Here is a 20285-nt window from a genome sequence, read left to right on the forward strand (position 1 = left end):
GTTATACAGAGGGAGGTCACAATAGAACTTATATTATCGCAGTGACATAAGGGATGCAAGAACCCTTGATCTCACAAAAAAAGAACTACTCATATAAGAAGTTCAAAAATATCATGTTTGTGAGTGTGTATTTTTATATACATAATAATTTTTCAAAAATCAACTTAAAAAATACTTCAACAAAAATATATCTTGAATGTTTTCGTGTTGAATGTTTTTTTGCTGATAATTTGTGGCACATTTTTAAACATTAAATAGTAAAAAGTGGTTAAAAACCAATTTTGTGTTTTATTTTGTAAAAATACAAATATATAAATATATTTATATCATAAAACGTAAAAAAAACAATGGAAATTGCCTACAAAATAACGACTTTTGACTCATATCCGCATAAAATGGTGCATAAGGGACCGTACCAGGCTGACTGAATTTAATCCTGATCGTTAATTATATGAAGGAGAATTAATCAATGAAAAATCCTTACACATTAGTTAAATTTTTCTTAATGCCCATGAGCTTGGAGAGGAGAAGATAACCGTTTAATTGGGAAGGAAATGGAGAAGAAATATTAGGTAATAATTAGAAAAACTACCAATGTATAGGTCACTTGGGTTGGATACTCGTAGCCGTACACGTTTGCACAAAAGGTGATTTTTTTCCAGAGTGATATTTTTTCTCCTGTATCGCAGTGCACTGACTTGCAACATTTCCTAAAAACACTATTCAAAAAAACGTATACAGCAGGAAGTAAGGGGAAGAAGGAGAGTGTTGTGACGGATCTGCAAATTCAATTTAGAAACGGAAAGTCGTCTGAATATTGTCACGTCACTTAGTAGAGAATAGCAGGAAAATGGTTAGTTTCAGAAGACTCGAATATTGTTTATTTGCTCACACATGTCAAGGAGGCATTGTATTTTGTATTTTTAGAATTGTCGATTGTATTTTTAAACGTATCGTAACCTAAACTAATGATCAATAAACTCATTATTTGTCAGAACCAGGAATCCACAGTAAAGATCGAGATATCTTTTGAGAGTCAAATTTCTTAAACTTCAAATCATGAAGGAAGGTGGTACACTGTTTATTGACTTAATAAATTTTAGCACTCTCCTTATCATTCACTTTGTGAAATTTATCATGAACTTTGAAATTTATCATTCACTTTGTGAATTGTAGCACTCTCCTTATCGTTCACTTTGTGAAATACCGCTTAAAAACTTAATATCACTAAAGATCAATCTAGATCAACTATACTATAGTTAACCTGATGAATCGAGGTATGGTATTCCGAAACCAGTGACTCATAAGACGAGTATTAAATTACCAAACCATAAAGTTAATAATGCTTTTAAAATACAATTTAATTTCACGTATATTACACAAGTACAGAGTTTCCATATTCAAACCTTATATTCACTCAATGGTGCATAGGGCACTTCATCCTATAAACGCAGTGTTATCTTGATCGTTAACACATTAAGGAAAGATGAGCCTTCCGTTTCAGGCACCAGTCCAGGGTAATATTGAATAAATATAAGAGTGAAAAATCACTTACATATGTTTGCCTCACCCCTAGGAATCGAACCCGGGACATCCAATACGGTAGCCAAAAACAGTTAAGTTGCAATCGCTATTGTTACATATTGGAACTTATTTGATATTTATTTGTTATATTTTCTCTTTTGTTATATTTTCTCTTTTTTTTATATTTTCTCTTTTTTATATTTTCTCATATGTTAATTTTTTTTACCTTATGTTTTTCTCATTTATTTATTTTAAACATGCTACTTATGCCTATTTATTATACCTGTTTATTGTTTTTATATTTTGCCATGTATTAGTTTTGGTTATTGAAAAAAAACGTATTTGTAACATTATTATTTGTGTTCCAGTCTTGTTAACCTTAATCCCATGTCCCAAAATGAGAAATAGAAATTACTCATCGGGAATATTATATATACTTATGACTTATGTATGTAATATAAAAAAAATAAAAATAAAAATAAATAGGAGGCGGTGAATTTACCTATTTGTGAATGGTGAAAGAGATATTTCCACGCGAATTTGATCGGGTGAGTGAATATTCCACGGTAATTCCCGGCATTTATGTGCAAAGATACCACACTGAAGTGTATTTATGACTTTGTATACTGCACGCTGTTCTATTGTGTTGTTAGTTCCGCAGCTAACGAGAATCGCGAGTAAAGTGGAACAGTTCATATGCTAAGTTTCAGCTGATCGGGGAAAAAGTTCCTCTTCCCGGAATATTTAGGGGAAACGTGTGCAATCAAGAAAAATGGAAAGGAGATATACAAGATACAAGCGAAGCAGTGCTACTCAATGTATTCAAATAAAACAATATTTTGAGTGTGTCCAAATACCCGTTCACAAATCTGGATTATCTGCAATTATAGGAGTTATTTTTTTGACAAAAAAAAAAAATATGATAATAAACTCCTATTCATTCAAATTCATTCAAACCCTTATCCACACCCCGATGGTGCATAGGGCACTGCATCATACAAACGCAGTGTTATCTTGATCGTTAAACACATGAAGGAATCAGCTATCCGCTTCAGGCACCAGTGCAGGGTAATATGGAATAAATATTAGAGTGAAAAAATCACTTGAAATAAATCACTGAAATATTTATTTGACTTCTCCTGGGAATCGAACCCGGGACCTCTAGAACGGTAGCCGAGCATGCTGACCATTACACTACGGAGGCGGACCTTCTGGTTTTTGTTTTCGCTCTTGCCTAATAGAACTTATTTTTACTTTATTGCTCTTCTCAACTTGAAGGTACAATATAACTGTTCATTTACAACATTTTGAGTGTGTCCACATACTTGTTCACAAAATCTGGATTATTTCCAATTACAGGAGTTATTTTCATATTATTGTTTGACATCTCATCAAAGATGAAGAAGAATATGGAGGTCTGGGCATTTACGGGGCTGACAACCGTCATAGGCTGGTTTAAGTGATCACTTTACACACTTGTAACATTCACCAATTCTACCCATTATTGACAACCACACTACTCAAATTCTTGGAAGTTCTATATATATTTACATCTCACCAATAGATGTCTCTAGTGAAGTTCTAGTGATTCAAGAACAAGGTTTCTAAATTGGTTCATATATATAGAACTTCTAAGAATTTGAGAAGTGTGGTTGTCAATAATGGGTAGAATTGGTGAATGTTACACGTGTGTAAAGTGATCACTTAAACCAGTCTATGACGGTCGTCAGCCCCGTAAATGCCCAGACTTCCATATTCTTCTTCATTTTTGATGAGATGTCAAAAAATAATATAACTGTTCATGTTTTTTTTTATTATTTTTACTTAGGATCAAAATTAAGTCTGCCTATTAATCTTCTTAACTTTTGCTATATTTTATTTTTGCTGTTTACTTTCAACTCATTTGATATTTGTGAAATTTCGTAAAATGAATGTTACAATTACCTGTTTAATTTCTCATCCATTATTGTAAACGTATTTATGTTAATTTTCTGTTAAGAATAAATAAATAAATTTGTAAACAAGTATTTGGCCACACTCAAAATGTTGAATATTATAATTGATGAAAGATATTGTCCTGTTTTGATTAGACAATCTACCACGATGTAATAAATTAAGGATTTAGTCAACAAAACTTGGATTTAGGAGGGATAACGGTGTCGTGGCGAGCCAATTTCACTAGATATAGCAATTTCATAAAAGTTTGAGAAGTTTCAGAACTCAGATAAGTATCTTGAGCAGAGATACAAGATACTGGAGCAAAGTTTAGTATTAAAAGGTCAATGTGGTTAGGTTAATCTTAAATCTTTGAACTTTCAAAAACCAAAATAATCCTCGTTACACAATGTCATCATTTTGAATTTTGACAGCAAGAACAGTTGAAATTTGTCACATCAAAAAAAATACATGATATTTTAATGAATATTCTTTTTCATCCTGGCTCCTTTCCAACTTATCGTCTTTTTAAACAGTTGGGTCCGCTTTCTTCGTCCTCGAATTGTAGATGCTTCCATCATGGACAACGTCACCTCCTAGGCCATGACTTCGAATCATGTTATCTTTCTAAGTTTGCTAATACTACATTTATTTAATGTTTATGTCTATAATGTACATTTAACGATTTATATTTTATTTATTGTTTCTGCATTAACTTTGTGGTAAGACATGTAACAATGATTAAAGAGAACACTAGTTTTATGCCACTTGAGTTTTTATTAAAGACTATATGTTTCAGAAGCTAAACTTCCATCATTCAGGTCTGTACTCGTATAATAACTATTAATAATAAAAGTTATTATACAGACCTGAATTATGGAAGTTTAACTTTTGAAACACGTAGTCTTTAATAAAAACTCAAGTGGTATAAAAAAAGTGTGTTCTTTAATCATTGGTATACTTTTAAATTATACCTATTAATTTTATCAATCGATTAGCAGTCACTTAAGGGAAGTATCTATCCCTTTTTAATGTAAACATTGATCAGGAAGTACCACTTTTTCTTAAGATTTGTTGTCACAAATAATGTTATATAAATTCACATCATACATTTTTCTATTTCCATATTGAAAATCCTTGCGACTGAATTAAAAAATTAGATATTATAAAGGAATGTAAGGCTAAACAAAGTTTAATTGAAAAGATTAAGAAAAGTTATTTGAGGTGGTAAGGACATGTGGAGCGATCGCATAACGAGAGAATAACTAAGAACGTATGGCAAATATGAACGGGAAAACTGAACGAAGAAGGTTCAATTTAAGACTTCAGACCAGATCAATAGAAACCTGAAATTTGGTCTTGTGAAAAGTCTGCGTAACCGGAGAGGATGTACATATAGGGAGTAGATGTGTAGTTTTGAAGGAACCTCGAAGTGTATAAAACTAAACGAGTGTTGAGTTTCATTATTTCTACCTACCTTTGCAGCCACATGGCTTGATGGTAGTGTAAATAGTAGTAGAAAATGATTACCTTTTTGAATCCTGACCATTTCAAAGCTCTCTGCATACAGGCGGCTCTGTTCATCTTCAACATGACCACTGGACACCCGTCCTCGACTTGTTTCACATCATCCTCATAAAACTGAAACCACTTTTCGTGCACTTCACCGATTTTCTCATACTTTCTGAAACCATCAAATTTGAATGTAAAATTTTCCACGTTTGAATTTGCACTCAATGAAGTGATGGGATGAGTAAGTACTTTTCCAGTTCTGAAAGGAGCTTTTTTAACTGAAACGTTTTGGTTCCATTCACTGCTTGTACCAGATTGTTCTCCATCAATTTGTTTACATTTTTCTTCAAAGTGCTGTTTGTTGAGCTCTTCCAGACTGGCGTCCAGTACAGATATAGTTTCGGCTAGTTTTGCGTCTATCAACGAGTAAAGTTCTTGTCCACTTTTCACGGAGTATATGCTGTTCCTCATTGAAGAGTTGTTGTCGTCAGTTATAGAATACAAGTCGCTTTCATCATCAGGGAATGATACCAGATAGTCATCATTCTTTGGGAATGAATCGTCACTGTCAAATGCTCCGGAATTTCTGTAGTCTTGGATGGAGCAAATAGTAATGATATTCGAGTCTTCATCAGTCGTTTTCAGTTTTAGAATATGTGCGTACCTCGAAGGGTGAATCGTCTTTCTTTCTTTTGGCTTATTTATTTCTTCATCTTCGATGCTTGATGAAGAATCTTCATCGTTTTCGATATTCATTGTTGCTATTAGTTTCACAAATAACTTTAACTTTAAAAAAATATTCACTACTTTTAGGTTCGTAAAAAACAGATCAAAATGAAAGTTATCCACTCATTTGTAAGCTTATTTTTTCATTTATGTAAAATTTGAATACATTATATGAAATCTAAAAATTTATAAAAATAAGAGTTGAAATTGCTGTTTTTAATGTTATATTAAATGAAATGATTTAATTTCTAAATTACCTAAGTTCATACAGACACAAAATTGCAAAAAAAGTTTCTTCTTCATATTTTTATCCGCTTCCGATGATGCAAAAGGAACTCTATCGTATTGAAGTTTTGTTATCTTGACCGTCAATTACATACACGCAAAGTGGTAATGCCTGTGTTATAAAGCAAGCCAGGGTAATATAAAAAAGGTGTGGGAGTATATAATCACTTATATTGAACCCGGGACCTCCAGCACGGTAGCCAAACGTACTGATTAGTATACTGCAAAAGTGGACAAATATAAAAAAAGAAAAAATAATTTATCAATCTCAGTTATGAAAAATATAATAAATATATATTGATATATAATCCGTAGAATAACTGAATAATGTATACAAAATTCATTGCGTATGTTTTATCAATCACTGTAATAAACATACCATGATTAATCACATATGACATAAAATCTCAACACACTAGTGTTATGTACGAGGTATCAGGAAAACATAGCGATTTGCAGATCGTTAGAAACTGCTAACCAGTATTTATGGTCAGCGTTAAAACCATATGGTTGGTTTCATTGTTTTGTAGAATACCAAACTAACTTCAAACGAGATAAATAAGCGAGATCAAACGATGGAAACATTTATGCGCTCTGTCATAAGCGATACTGGTATGTGGAAACACTAAATGGCGATAACTTGAAGGAAGAGATCATATTATTGATGAATGCATACTGTGTAACTAAGGTAACGTGGTCTAAATTTCAAAATACACATCGCTCACTCCTTTCAACAAACATAAATCAACAGTCATAAATCAAAAAACTTCATTTTTAGGGAGATCGTTTTTAAAGTTTAAAAATATAATACAATGTATTAAAAATAAACATCAAGCCACTTACACTACTAGTTTTGGTAGCTAAACTTCAATCGTCAGTAAGTTATTATTCAGACCTGATGATGGAAGTTTAGCTTCCGAAACTAGTAGTCATAAATAAACTGTGTTTCCTGAATCATTTTTAGATATTCTTTATAAGAGAAAAATGGCTTTTCTTATATCCTCCAGAATCGACGAAATATGTGTATACACACATGGCCTAGTGTTGATGTGGCTGTCGGATCAAATAGAAAAGATATAATAGATAAAGTCCTCATTTCTAATTTATCTCATTTCACAATATTTGTGAGAAGATAAAAATAATATAAGATATATGAAACAACAATGCAATCGAAAGCATTGAAAATGTTAAGTATGAGCAACTGTTAATTAGCGCGATGTCTGCCATGAGAAATTTTAAATGATTTGCTGTTATGTTCTGCAGATGGCGCTGCCATTGCGGTCAAACGTCAAAGTTTTATCTCTCATAAGTAAAAAATATCCGTCACAGGTATAATTTAATGCAACTTTGTGTCAATATATAAAAACGATCAGTGATTACTTTAGGAGGTTTAAGATTATGAACAAACGAACATTTTTATTTTTATTCGTACAGATTAGTCAAAATTTCAAAACAATCCATTGTTAGTTCTGGAAATTTAAGATTTGGAACGAATGAACATTATGCTTCTTATGTCTATTTATTATCCCTGTTTATTGTTTTTATATTTTGTCATGTTTAGTTTTGGTTAATTAAAAAAAATCTATTTTGTAACTTTAATATTTGTCTTGCTAACCATAATCCCATGTCCCAAAATGAGAAATAGAAGTTACTCATCGGCAATATTACATATCGCTCACTCCTTTCAAGAACGTCATTAATCAAAACTCTTGATTTTTCAGGAGAGCGTTTTTAAAGTTTTAAAATATAATACAATGTATTAAAAATAAATATCAAGCCATTTATTGAACTTTTTACTGTGCAACAGATCTTTTTAAGTTAAACCTGAAGGTTTTTTCTCCGTTTGAAAAATAACTAGTATATTTAAAAAAATAATTAAACAATACCTTTTCTTCAAAATGCAAAAACAACACTTTCTGCCCTGTAGCGGGTAAATATTAAGTTAAAAATATCCCTCTTTTGCTGGGATATAGAACATTTTCTGGGCATTCCAAAAACATGCACAACTGAAAGTTATCGATTTTTGATTTATGACGTTCTTGAAAGGAGTGAGCGATATATGACTTATGTATTTAATATGTTTAGAAAAATAAATAAATAAATATTACGTATTTGTATTCACTATCGTAAACATTGGTAATAGTGTTTCGATTGGAATGACATAAATGAAATATATATTTTCATGGGCGTTGATATATCGGATTACGAAAAAAAAAGTTTTACGCGTAATAAATCGTGTTCAATGTAACTTTTTGTTTTAAAAATGTATTTAGTCACGATATTTTTGATTTTGTATCACGATACGATACTTTTATTACAAATTTTATAACTGGTACATTTGAAAATTACGACATATTTCCTGTTACTTTTAAATGCGTTAAGACATGCGAATGAATAAATAAATAAAAAAAGCTAAACAGCAGTATACAATGGAGTCCTGGTACCAACCCTGATGTATGGAAATAAAGCATGGAGTTGGATAATAATATTTGTCAAATTTATTAAAAATGATATTATCTTACCGAAAGCTTTATTACTTTTGATCTTTATGGTAGTTGAAATATGTAGGAAGCATGGCTTACAGAAACTAAGTAAATATTATGAATATAACATCGAAAAGTTGAAGCTTCACTGGAGGAAATACAACAGCTGGCAGAAGAAGGATAAAAGTAGACAGAATGTAGTCGAAATGCGATCTCTCAGACGACTATGCGGCAAAACAACGTATGACAGATGTTCGAATGGTGAAATGAGGTGAGAATGCAAGGCTAATAAGATAAGCATTATCGCTAAAATTAAGGAAGGTGTATTGAGATGGTTTGGACGTGTGGAACGAATGAGTGTGGAAAGCACGGTAAAAAAAATACGAGGCAATTGTGGTTTTCAATGTTTCAAGGTGAATGTTTTTTTTTCGAGGTGAACATCAGTAGTTTTCGAAACTAGTCGTGTGAAATGAAATAAAACTCAATAATTGATATAATACAAGTGTTCGATTTTTTATAGTGATAAATACCCGTCAAGACTTCTAAACTAACTGGCAAAATATCAAGGAATTTATGTGCGTTTTATACAATATGTTTAGATAAAGAGGAGGCTGTTAATACGTGTTTTGACTGAGAAATCTACGTCTGATCGATCTTAGAAACTTCAAATCGATAGTGTAAGATACTTAAGTTATTAGACAGAATCTTAAATAAATGGTGAAAACGTGATTGGAAGTTCTTTTAATTTGTTTGTTTGTTTTTGTTTTTAAGTTATAGGAATAACCCGCAAAGCATCTACAAATGATTGGAGTTCCCAATAATTTGTTCACTTTTTGTTTCAAAACCCAATCATTTGTTCACTGTTTCTTTTATATTTCATATATGTATGTTTATTCATAAAACAAACCCTGAAGAGGGCAACAGAATGTTGCCGAAACTAGTTGGTTTTTAATAAAAATGTGAGTGGATCAAAACAAAGTCGTTTTATTTCTCCAAAAATATTTGTACATATTTAATATTAAGTTAAATATTGCGAAAAGGTCATCTCATTGACACGAAAAATGCGAGAAATCTCAGGTGTACGTATAATTGAGTATTTAAATTCATGAATGTTATATAAAATTCAATGCAGAATAACACGTGGTAAAATAAACAAATTACGAAGTGATATTACTGATAAATTTACTATAATCGACTTGAAAAGTTGACTAACATCCGAGATCGTTATCAGATTTGCAGAATATTTGTAAATAAACATTACACTTTATGCATCGAAGTTGTACATTTAATACAATCACGTCACAATCTTCTTCATCTTATCACATACTTCCACTTAAATCACGTCGTTTTATTCAAGTTTCACGGTAAACAAAACACATTTAAAGATATCAAGATAAGCAAGCAAAAACAAACTTTTTAAAACCACCAAAACATTTAATTTGAAAACTTAAATGGTTTTGTTATGACAATAACTCAAACGTCACAAACCAACACGATTTTGCTGTTTTTACGAGTGTTGGTAATGTGGCTAAACACACTATAAATGAGGCTTTATGTGACCGAAGGTTTGGTCGTTGAATTACGATCGGTGACAGATTGAATGAAGTCCGAACCACTTGTGGCGTCGCGACGCTAGTAGCAAGTAGCGTGAGCGTCCCGACGCGGCGTCCGACGGAAATAGCCGTTCTCCAGCACCGGAATAAAGTGTCGACCACGGGGCAGAGCAAGTTGGTGCTAAATTTCGATATAAATACGTTAACATTCGGACTCTGGTCTGAAATAGAACGGGGACTATTCTTGAACATTAAGTCTGTATAACATGCTTAATTTTTTACAGTTACGTAGCGAGGTTCGTATTTTTTTCTTTAAGTTTATATCATATGTGTACTGGCAAATAACTTTATCTCGAAAATATGCAATATTGACTAAACGATGCATATTATAAAGTTTACAACGTTCTATAAACTGAAAAAATACATTTAGCTCTTATATATTTGACTAAAAGCTTTAAATAATAGGAATTATTCAAACAGGGGTTTAAGAGTAAACAAAAAAGAGTATATAGGAAAGAAATCGGAGAAAGAATAGTATGTAGTAATGTGAGAGTGTACGCTGGGTCACTCTGGGTTGCATACCAAAGCTGAAAGATATTTGTGGGACACACAAAGAGATGTAAATTCCTTGAAGAAATATCAAGTGATTTTTTTGAATTTTTTAAAAACTTCATTTTGTATTTTGCTTTTTTAAAAAAAGCAAAATACAAAATGAAGAAGATCAATGATTTTTTTTTTAATAAAATAATCTCAGACATCCATATTTTCATCTCAATGCTTTTCTTCAATTCTAACACAATATTATCAGTAACGTTTACAATACAGACAATTCGAGAATAGTCCCCCCAGTGGTGCAAGTACTCGTATATATCGCATATATAACATAAATACCTTTTACAAAGTTGGCAGACAAATGCGACAGTTTCATTTGAAATATTATCGGGATAAACTTCGTTTGGTCGCGGTGTCGCAGATCGCGTCGCAACGTGCGACGAGCCGGCGTAACAGCTGTTTACCTTCCCAACTTGACTATGAAGTTGGAATACTTATTGTGACTGACCACGTGATCTGACACCGTCGCTTTGAAATGTCAGATTTGTGATAAATATATATGAAATCCCAAAAAATGTATAAAAATATAGGCAATAAAGTATTTTATTTATTGTTTCGGCATTAACTTTGTGGTAAGACATGTTAAAATGTTTAAAGAAAACACTTGTTTTTTACCACTTGAGTTTTATTATAGACTACATATTTCAGAAGTTAAATTTCCATCATTCAGGTCTGTATAATGACTGTTATTATACAGACCTGAATGATGGAAGTTCTGAAACATGTAGTCTATAATAAAACTCAAGTGGTAAAAAACAAGTGTTTTCTTTGATCATTGTAGGCAATAAAGTATTTTAATAGTCTGTCGATGGATATAAAAAAGAAGATATTTAAAAAAACATAAATCCCTATTGAACTGGAAAAATTTACACAAGCGTTTAGACTATTTTACGGAGAGGCGCTGTGTAACTATAATAAGATATTTTATAGATAATTTACTCAGTTAATAAATAAAAATGTAACATTTTTTTAAATGTAAAAATCCTTTAACCACTCTCGTTCATTCCTCTCCTTTCTTTTTCCTTCCTGCAAATTCTATTTTTTATACCATACCCCTACCTTTTTACCCCCTTCCTCACACACACACTCCTACTCTTTTATTTTTATTTTTTAATCTCTTAGTGTTTTATTAGTTATTATAACAAAAATGTGGAATTGTTTAATTGGCTTTACTTGTAATAATAATAAATACTAAAACCCTTATCCGCACCGCAATGGTGCATAGGGCACTGCGTCATATAAACGCAGTGTTATCTTGATCGTTTACACATTAAGGAAAGTTGATCAGCCCTCCGCTTCAGGTACCAGTCCAGGGTAATGTTAAATAAATATTACAGTGAAAAAATCACTTATATTTATTTTATCCCCTTGGGAATCGAACCCGGGACCTCCAGAACGGTGCTAAACATTACACTACGGAGGCGGACACTATGATATAAGATTAATAAAAAGAAAATAAAAGTTTTAAGATGGGTCCGAACGGAAGCCAAGAGTTTCTATATCGGACCTGGGAATGTCGCGGGAGCTTTCAGAGGGTCATATTTTATGCTATAGAACCTTTTTTACATATTTGTATTAATGTAACTATTTTTGTTAATGTAATATAATGTTTATTATTATTATGAAACTATTTTTTATATTATACTTTTTAAATGTAAGGCTGTACAATTCCCGAACAAATAAAATAAAATAAAATAAATATAAATATTCAATCAAAAACTCTGTCAACATTGACAAACCAGTCAATATAAAATACCAACAAAATTGGACACGAAATATTATTTGAAGAATTGCATGACATATTAAAAGTTCTTGTGTTTGACAGGTCAATCAACTTGCTTTTCGGTGCTTTTTCACACGAAATAAAAACCAAGGTGAATATTTTATATTTCAGAATACAAAACATATTATGATTCAATTTAAAACGACCTTTGTTGGTTTCAGATGTAAAAGTTTTATATTTGTGTGATGTCAACTGCTTCTAGTTGTTATTATTATTTTTTTTGTTTATTGTTCTTTCTCTAGCCCTAATGGTGCATAGGGCACTGCATCGTACTAACAAGGTGATTATTATTATTATTGATCCTGCGCTCTACACAAGAGACCTAGATATTTAGTCATTCATAAGAGTGAAAAATCATTGACATTCATTTTGACTCTTCTGGGAATCGAACCAGGGAATACTAGCACGGTATCCAAATGCTTTCACCACTACTCTATGGAGGCGGACGTACTATAACTATAAGATAAATTGACGGATATATTCGTTATTATATTGAATGCACGCCCTGTTTATATGTAGGGTGCTTGAAATATGCAGACGCAGCCAAATTTGTGCATGTTTTTGCGTGATAAGCGATAAGTGATCTAAAATTTAAAATACTAAATAAATATCGTTTGAGCGAAAAATCGATTATGATGATAACGATTACAATCATGGGATATATTTTCTTCATATAAAATTGTCAAATCACTTAACACTTCGAATTAACAAAAATTTGCACACAAATTCATCAAATTCACATGTATTACAATATCACGGGTGAAACAAAACTCACTTTAAAAAAATAATACGAAAAGTTTTAAATACACCAGATCAATCAAATGAATATCTAGATTGACCGTTCGTCGCCATAGCTAGTCAGAAACTGGATACATTTAATCTAATGCGTACTGCGAATAGCAGATACATAAGTAAAAACGCAATATTATCATTAATAATTGTGTATTTTGTATCAGAAACTGTCAATTAATGGTTTTATCTTAGCATTAGAATATATTTTATTTTATTAATGGTTTTTAACATAGCATTAGAATATGATATTGTATATTCATGTATTTTAAAATATAAACCTTATTTGACTAGATCAGCAAAAATTTCGATTCGTGAGAACGCACAGCTCAAATTTTATTTTGCGTTTTGGTTTTTTGAAGTAATATAATATGAGTCTCCGTTAGAAGATTCCGGGACTAAATATAATTTACCGAGTCATCAAGAACGCTCAAGACAAGGTTTATTTTCAATCTTTATGCTCGGTAATGCAAGAGAAAAAGCGTAAATAATGCATATATAAATATGTTCGCATAAATCATTGACGGAGTTGAATTTATTCCAACACAACATTGTCTAATTTTGCCATTTTTTTGTTAAATTAGTACAGTATACTAACTAACTAACTAACTAACCATCACGCCGCTTCTCCGCAGGGGTAGGCAGAGATAATAGAACGCCACACCACTCTGTCTTTGCAAACATTCTTCGCCTCTTCCACGTTCATGCATCTCCTCATACGACTCCTTTACGACTCCCAACCTGACCACTTTCAAGTATTTGGCATACCTGATCGTGCCATGTATGATAGATGTTCGAATAGTGAAATAAGGAAGGAATGCAAAGCTGAGATAAGCATTATCGATAAAATTAAGAAAGGTGTGTTGAGATGGTTTGGACACGTAGAGCGAATGAGTGAGGAAAGAACGGTAAAACAAATTTATGAGGCGAATATAATTGGGAAAAGAAGACCGAGAAAAACATGGCAAGATCAGTACCGTATACTGTGTAACGATTCATAACTAGAATTTGTTTATATATGAAAATGTAACTGATGTCAATCAATATAGCGGAAGAATATGGCGTAATTAGTATTTTCGTACTGTAATTATTCTTCATTTATACAAAAAAAAATTCTTTGATACTTGTGTATGGACACTTTCTGCTATCTAATTTCAAACGGTCTAATTTTCAACTAGTCTGTTTATGGTTGGTTGAAAGACATCGGTGGTTGAAAGCCAATGTATATAGCAGAAATTTTAATGAATTAACAAAGTAATAAAAAAATACAAAATACTTCGCAAATACTTCTCAAATACGAAATGACGAATATTCCATATTATATTCGATTTATCACGTAGTAATCTTATGCTTATTTTCAATAAAATTATGTGTAAGCATAAAAGTCGTTCTCGTTATTATTTTAATATTCAAAATTATATTGCATAAAATATGCAATATAATAATTAGTCATATAACGTATTATTTCAATTGGTACATTGCTCCTACACAGATTTAAAAATAATAATTTGACACAGTGCCCTATTCATCACTCGAAGTAGATAAAGGTTAGAGGAAGTAATTAAAATTAAATATTTTTTAAGAATTTTGCAAGTAGAGGTTTCCCTGTATATTATTATAGTGCTAGTTTCATGAACTTTTTTCATGATTTATGCACATGTTTTTTTTTCTTGTTTTTTTTTTTTTGTTTAAATATTTGTATAAACGTGTTTGTATGAAGATTTGCACATATACATTTGTGTGAAACTACAATATGTAATTGTCCTAAAATAAGAAATCCTAACATTAAATATCATGGGAATTAAAGACATGTAATAATTACTTTTAACGGTAAATGATCAAATATGTTTTAAATAAAAGATACAACATATTGCTCACTCCTTTCAACAACGTCATATATAAAAATCGTCAAATTTCAGTTGTGCATATTTTCGGAATGCCGAGAAAATGTACTATATCCCAGCAAAAGAGACATTTTTTTAACTTAATTTTTACCCGCTAGAGGGCAGAAAATGTTGTTTTTGCATTTTAAAGAAAAGGTATTGTTTAATTATTTTTTTAAATGCGCTAAATATTTTTAAAATGGAGAAAAAACCCACAGGTTTTACCTAAAAAGATCTTTTGCACAGTAAAATGTTAAATAAATGACTTTTTTATGTTCAATAAATGTTTTTTTTAATAAATGATATTTATTTTTAATTATTTATGTTTTGAAACTTTAAAATTGTTCTCCTGAAAAATCAAGTTTTTATTATTTATGACGTTCTTGAAATGAGTGAGCGACATATGTTTGTAGAATATGATTCATAACGCGTCAAATAACTCCTAGCACTACACGGAGTTGAAGTATGTTATATACAGTAATATATGTACTAGTTTATTCTCAACTTATTTAGTTATTCAGGTCAATGTGAACAATACCGAGCATTGAAACTTTAATAGAATATATCAACACCCCGATATAGTACATACGCAAGAACACATTTATGCTGGAAAAAAATCACACATGACTTCAACGTATAACGTCTGACTTATCAGACGTTACTTAAAACTACCCTTTTTATAATTGCAACCTTTTGACCATGGATATAATGAGAATTTCCAAACGTCTGACTACCCGGTATTTTTGGAATTACAACCTTAAACCATAAAAGTGGGAATTTTCAACCCAGCGACATTACAGAATGATCGCTTCACCTTGAGCTGCCATAATTTGAAAAAACAAAAAAATAATAATACACGCGTCAGCATGACATATAGCTCACTCCTTTCAAGAACGTCATAAATAAAAAAAACTTGATTTTTCAGGAGAACGTTTTTAAAGTTTAAAAATATTATACAATGTATTAAAAATACATATCAAGCCACTAATTGAACTTTTTACTATGCAACTGATTTTTTTAGGTAAAACCTGATATTTTTTTCTCCATTTGAAAAATATTTAGTATTTTAAAAAAAATAAATTAAACAACACATTTTCTTAAAAATGCAAAAACAACATTTTCTGCCCTGTAGCTGGTAAATATTAAGTTAAAAATATGCTTTTGCTGGGATATAGTACATTTTCTGGGCATTCTGAAAATTGACGATTTTTGATTTATGACGTTCTTGAAAGTAGTGAGCGATATGACAGACACAAAGTGATTTTCACTGCTTTGATGTGCGACTGAAAACCATCAATGAACGGATCGCCGCAAAATACATGGATGAGAAACACTAAGATATTGTGCTTATTGTTAATTCATCATACGTTAAAGACACAAGTTAATCTTCTTTTCTGTACTTCTTTCCGAAAACTTTTAACTCTGATTAATTCAATTTGGGGTAATATCTTTCCATTTTTAATTGACTTGGTACACACCACATGAAAATTATGCGGTATGCATAAAATACACATTGTGTCACAATATTAGTAATAGTCAAATTTATCGAGTAAAATTTAATTTAAAAATCCAATTAATTTCTTGTAATTTAATCGTAAAACTAGACCCTTCCCCTCTTTACTTCCCTTACAATATCCGGTATCACGTTTCTCCCCTATTGAACTTGACAACAACCGCAAAACTTTGTCACCTGATGTCTGCGGTTTGTTTTTAAGTATCCATTTGAAAGGCATATATGCAAGAATGTATACTTTGTTCTCCACGAGAATTCTAACACTATCGCTACAATAACTATCATAAAAACTAATATAAAAGATAATCTTCAATTACAGGAGTTATTTTCATAATATTTTTTGACATCTCATTAAAGATGAAGAAGAATATGGAAGTCTGGGCATTTACGGGGCTGACGACCGTCATAGGATGGTTTAAGTGATCACTTTACACACGTGTAACATTCACCAACTCTACCCATTATTCAGCCGTCAGCCCCGAAAATACTCAGACTTCAATATTCTTCTTCATCTTTGATGAGATGTCCAAAAATAATATAAAAATTCTTAATTGGGAAGGGATTTGATACAAAACTGGCGTGTCAGGTCGACTCCCTCCGTAAATAAATTAAGAAATATGTAACACTCTCCTTATCATTTATCGTTTACTTTGTGTAATACCACTTTTAAAGTGGTATTACACAAAGTGCACGATGAATAATAAGGAGAGCGTTATATTACCATACCACAATGTTAATAATGCTTTTAATATATAAAATACATACAAAAAATATGTATTTTTGAAAGGGTCTGGGTGTTTGTAAGTATTCTTCATAACTATTTTACTGTCCATTCTTTGCTTTCTGCAGGTAAGCCTATAAAAAGAGGCTTTGTGTATTATTCCTTTAAAAAAAACAAATAATTTACTGACAATTGGAATGACTGTACGCGAAACAACGAACGGGGTGTAATTTGATTTGTCGCTAGTGTTGAACATGACTGACCGCAAGTAATCAAGTACAGTGCGTAAACTGAGAAGCAATTGATGTCACTAATGACAATTCTGTAATCCTCCAATCACTACATGGTGTGGACTTTGCGCCACGTGGACAGTGTAGAACATAAAGGTACAGGATGTTCAGTTATATGTGAAAGTAAGTATTTTATGATGTGAAAAAAGAAAAAAATATCGCTCTTCGTGGAAGGGATTCGTAATAGAATGGGTGTGAAAATATGAAGGCTGAATATTTTCTGCAAATGACTGTGATTCAAGAATAATGTTTTGAAACATTATTCTGGACTAACTAGAACTTAACTAGAGACATCTATTAGTGAGATGAAAATATTAAAATTGGTTCAAATATATAGAAATTCCAAGAATTTGAGTAGTGTGGTTGTCAATAATGGGTGGAATTGGTAAATGTTACACGTGTGTAAAGTGATCACTTAAACCAGCCTATGACGGTCGTCAGCCCCGTAAATGCCCAGACTTCCATATTCTGCTTCATCTTTGATGAGATGTCAAAAATTAATAGACAAATATTTCTTTTCAAAAAAAATATTTCGGTTTTTTATTATTTTTGTCATAGGGTTAAAATTAAGTCAAATGAATTCATTGGACATATGACCGAAACACAAATTACGATGTTTCATATCACAAAGTAATATCCCATTTGTTTTACTCAGTGTCCCATATGTCCAGTCCCGCTTGTCCCGACCCCGTCCCGGCTGTCCGCAGTCCGACAGAAGGGGGTCTCCGTACAGAGCTGGAAGATTACGGAGACAGCGTCCCATATTACTGCAAGGCTGGGACTTGTTGATGTTTACTTCATGACCTGAATGAACCTTATCTCTGGATCTGTGCCAAACCAAACAACCCAACTCAGATAATAACATTTGCAGGGATGTATTAGGCATTTAGATTGTTAATTCCATTAAAATTAAACAGCATTTTGAGTGTGTCCAAATACTTGTTCACAAAATCTGGATTATCTCCAGTTACAGGAGTTATTTTCATATAATTTTTTTGACATTTTTTTTATTATAATCCAGGATTTAGACCTTATATACTGATATAAGAGTTTCTGCTCAATTTTTTTTTTTTTTTTTTTTTAACTCTTTATTCCAGCTTGACTAAGTGGTGGGTGCAATACTTAGTCAGCCATATATGTTTTACAACATTTTATTTAAACAATGAAATTAGAAATAAGAAGGAAATAAGAAATTGAAAGAAATATTAAAAAATAAAAATAAAATAAAATAAAAATAAAAATAATAATAAATTAAAAAGCTTCTTTTCATACCACCAATAGATGTCTCTAGTGAAGTTCTAGTGATTAAATAACAATGTTTCTGAATTGGTTCATACATATAGAACTTCCAAGAATTTGAGTAGTGTGGTTGTCAATAATGGGTAGAATTGGTGAATGTTACACGTGTGTAAATAAGACAAATGTAGGTGTTTAACCTGTCCGAGAGTACAGTTTAAAGAACTTCATTTGCACTAATTTTTTTGGCCGTACCTGGTTCTCTAAACAAAACATTCTTAAAAGGAGTATGGGCGTACATGAACGGCTGCTTACGAGTATAACTGAAGCCCGGTGACATTTATTTCATTGATCTGCGGTTATATTTATTAACTTAATCCTTCAGATTATTTTTTTGTTGTACCCACGACATTTTACTTTGCGGCACATTCTGTCTGTGAGTTGGCATTTCGACTACATTCAGTCTACTTTCATGCTTCTTTTGCCAACTCCATGCGCACTTCCAAACATGAGAGTTGAAACCTTACTCCGTTGTTCAAAAATTAAATGTTATAAAATGATTATTTTGAAGATTGCAATGTTATATTCCATAAAACATTTTTTTCGTATAAAACATATTTTTTCATAAATATGTTATCCTTGTTTCATCCATGTATAGCGGCAAATGAAACATTGGCTCAATTCACCCACTTAATCTTCATCCCGTGGCCAAATGCTACCGTCTGCATTCTTCACTAATACACACCACCCACTCATTTACGTTGAAGGGGCTATTCTGAATCAAATCCTTTAGTTAGAATGCATAATTTAGACCACTATGAATTAAGAGCGAATATTTTCTGATAGATTAAATAAACTGATTTTTCTTATTTTATAATAAAAATGTAACTTACAACATTTTGAGTGTGTCCAAATACTTGTTCACAAAATCTGGATTATCTCCAATTACAGGAGTTATTTATTTTATTCTGCTTAATAAAAAGCTTCTTCCAATAGATGTCTCTAGTGATGTTCTAGTGATTAAAGAACGAGGTTTCTAAATTGGTTCATATATAAATATAGAACTTCCAAGAATTTGAGTAGTGTGGTTGTCAATAATGGGTAGAATTGGTGAATGTTACACGTGTGTAAAGTGATCACTTAAACCAGCCTATGACGGTCGTCAGCCCCGTAAATGCCCAGACTTCCATATTCCTCTTCATCTTTGATGAGATGTCAAAAAATAAAATGTAACTTTGTTTTTAAATCACTATAATTATAGTGATTTAAAAACAAAACACTTTAATATACCACTTTAATGAGTTTTATTTATATTTACGACTAGTTTCAAAAACGACATATGTTTTCATCTTCTGGTACAAATTAAAACTAATTAATTAATTGTTTTAATTTGTGCCAGAAGATGAAAACATCTGTCGTTTTCAAAACTAGTCATAAATC

At 31.5% G+C, this 20285-nt stretch overlaps 1 protein-coding gene across 20 annotated transcripts in view; it reads right to left on the reverse strand.

Annotated features, from left to right (window-relative positions):
* ASPP (Ankyrin-repeat, SH3-domain, and Proline-rich-region containing Protein) overlaps positions 1 to 20285 on the reverse strand; it is a 431995-nt gene that overhangs the window by 230790 nt on the left and 180920 nt on the right. For 3 of the 20 annotated variants that reach the window (XM_088272409.1, XM_088272405.1, XM_088272403.1), the window contains exon 1: positions 4990 to 5875. The exons of 14 other annotated variants lie outside the window; for them this stretch is intronic. In XM_088272409.1, the coding sequence (XP_088128535.1) occupies positions 4990 to 5727 (738 nt within the window). In that variant the 5' untranslated portion in view covers positions 5728 to 5875. Of the gene's footprint in view, positions 1 to 4989; positions 5876 to 20285 lie in introns of those variants that run through there. 3 more of the 20 variants (XM_088272408.1, XM_088272402.1, XM_088272404.1) reach the window with 3 other exon arrangements.

The sequence above is a fragment of the Brachycentrus maculatus genome, unplaced genomic scaffold, assembly GCF_059751285.1.
Source record: "Brachycentrus maculatus isolate JH-2025_06_01 unplaced genomic scaffold, ASM5975128v1 h1tg000496l, whole genome shotgun sequence".
Classification (NCBI taxonomy): Eukaryota; Metazoa; Arthropoda; class Insecta; order Trichoptera; family Brachycentridae; genus Brachycentrus; species Brachycentrus maculatus.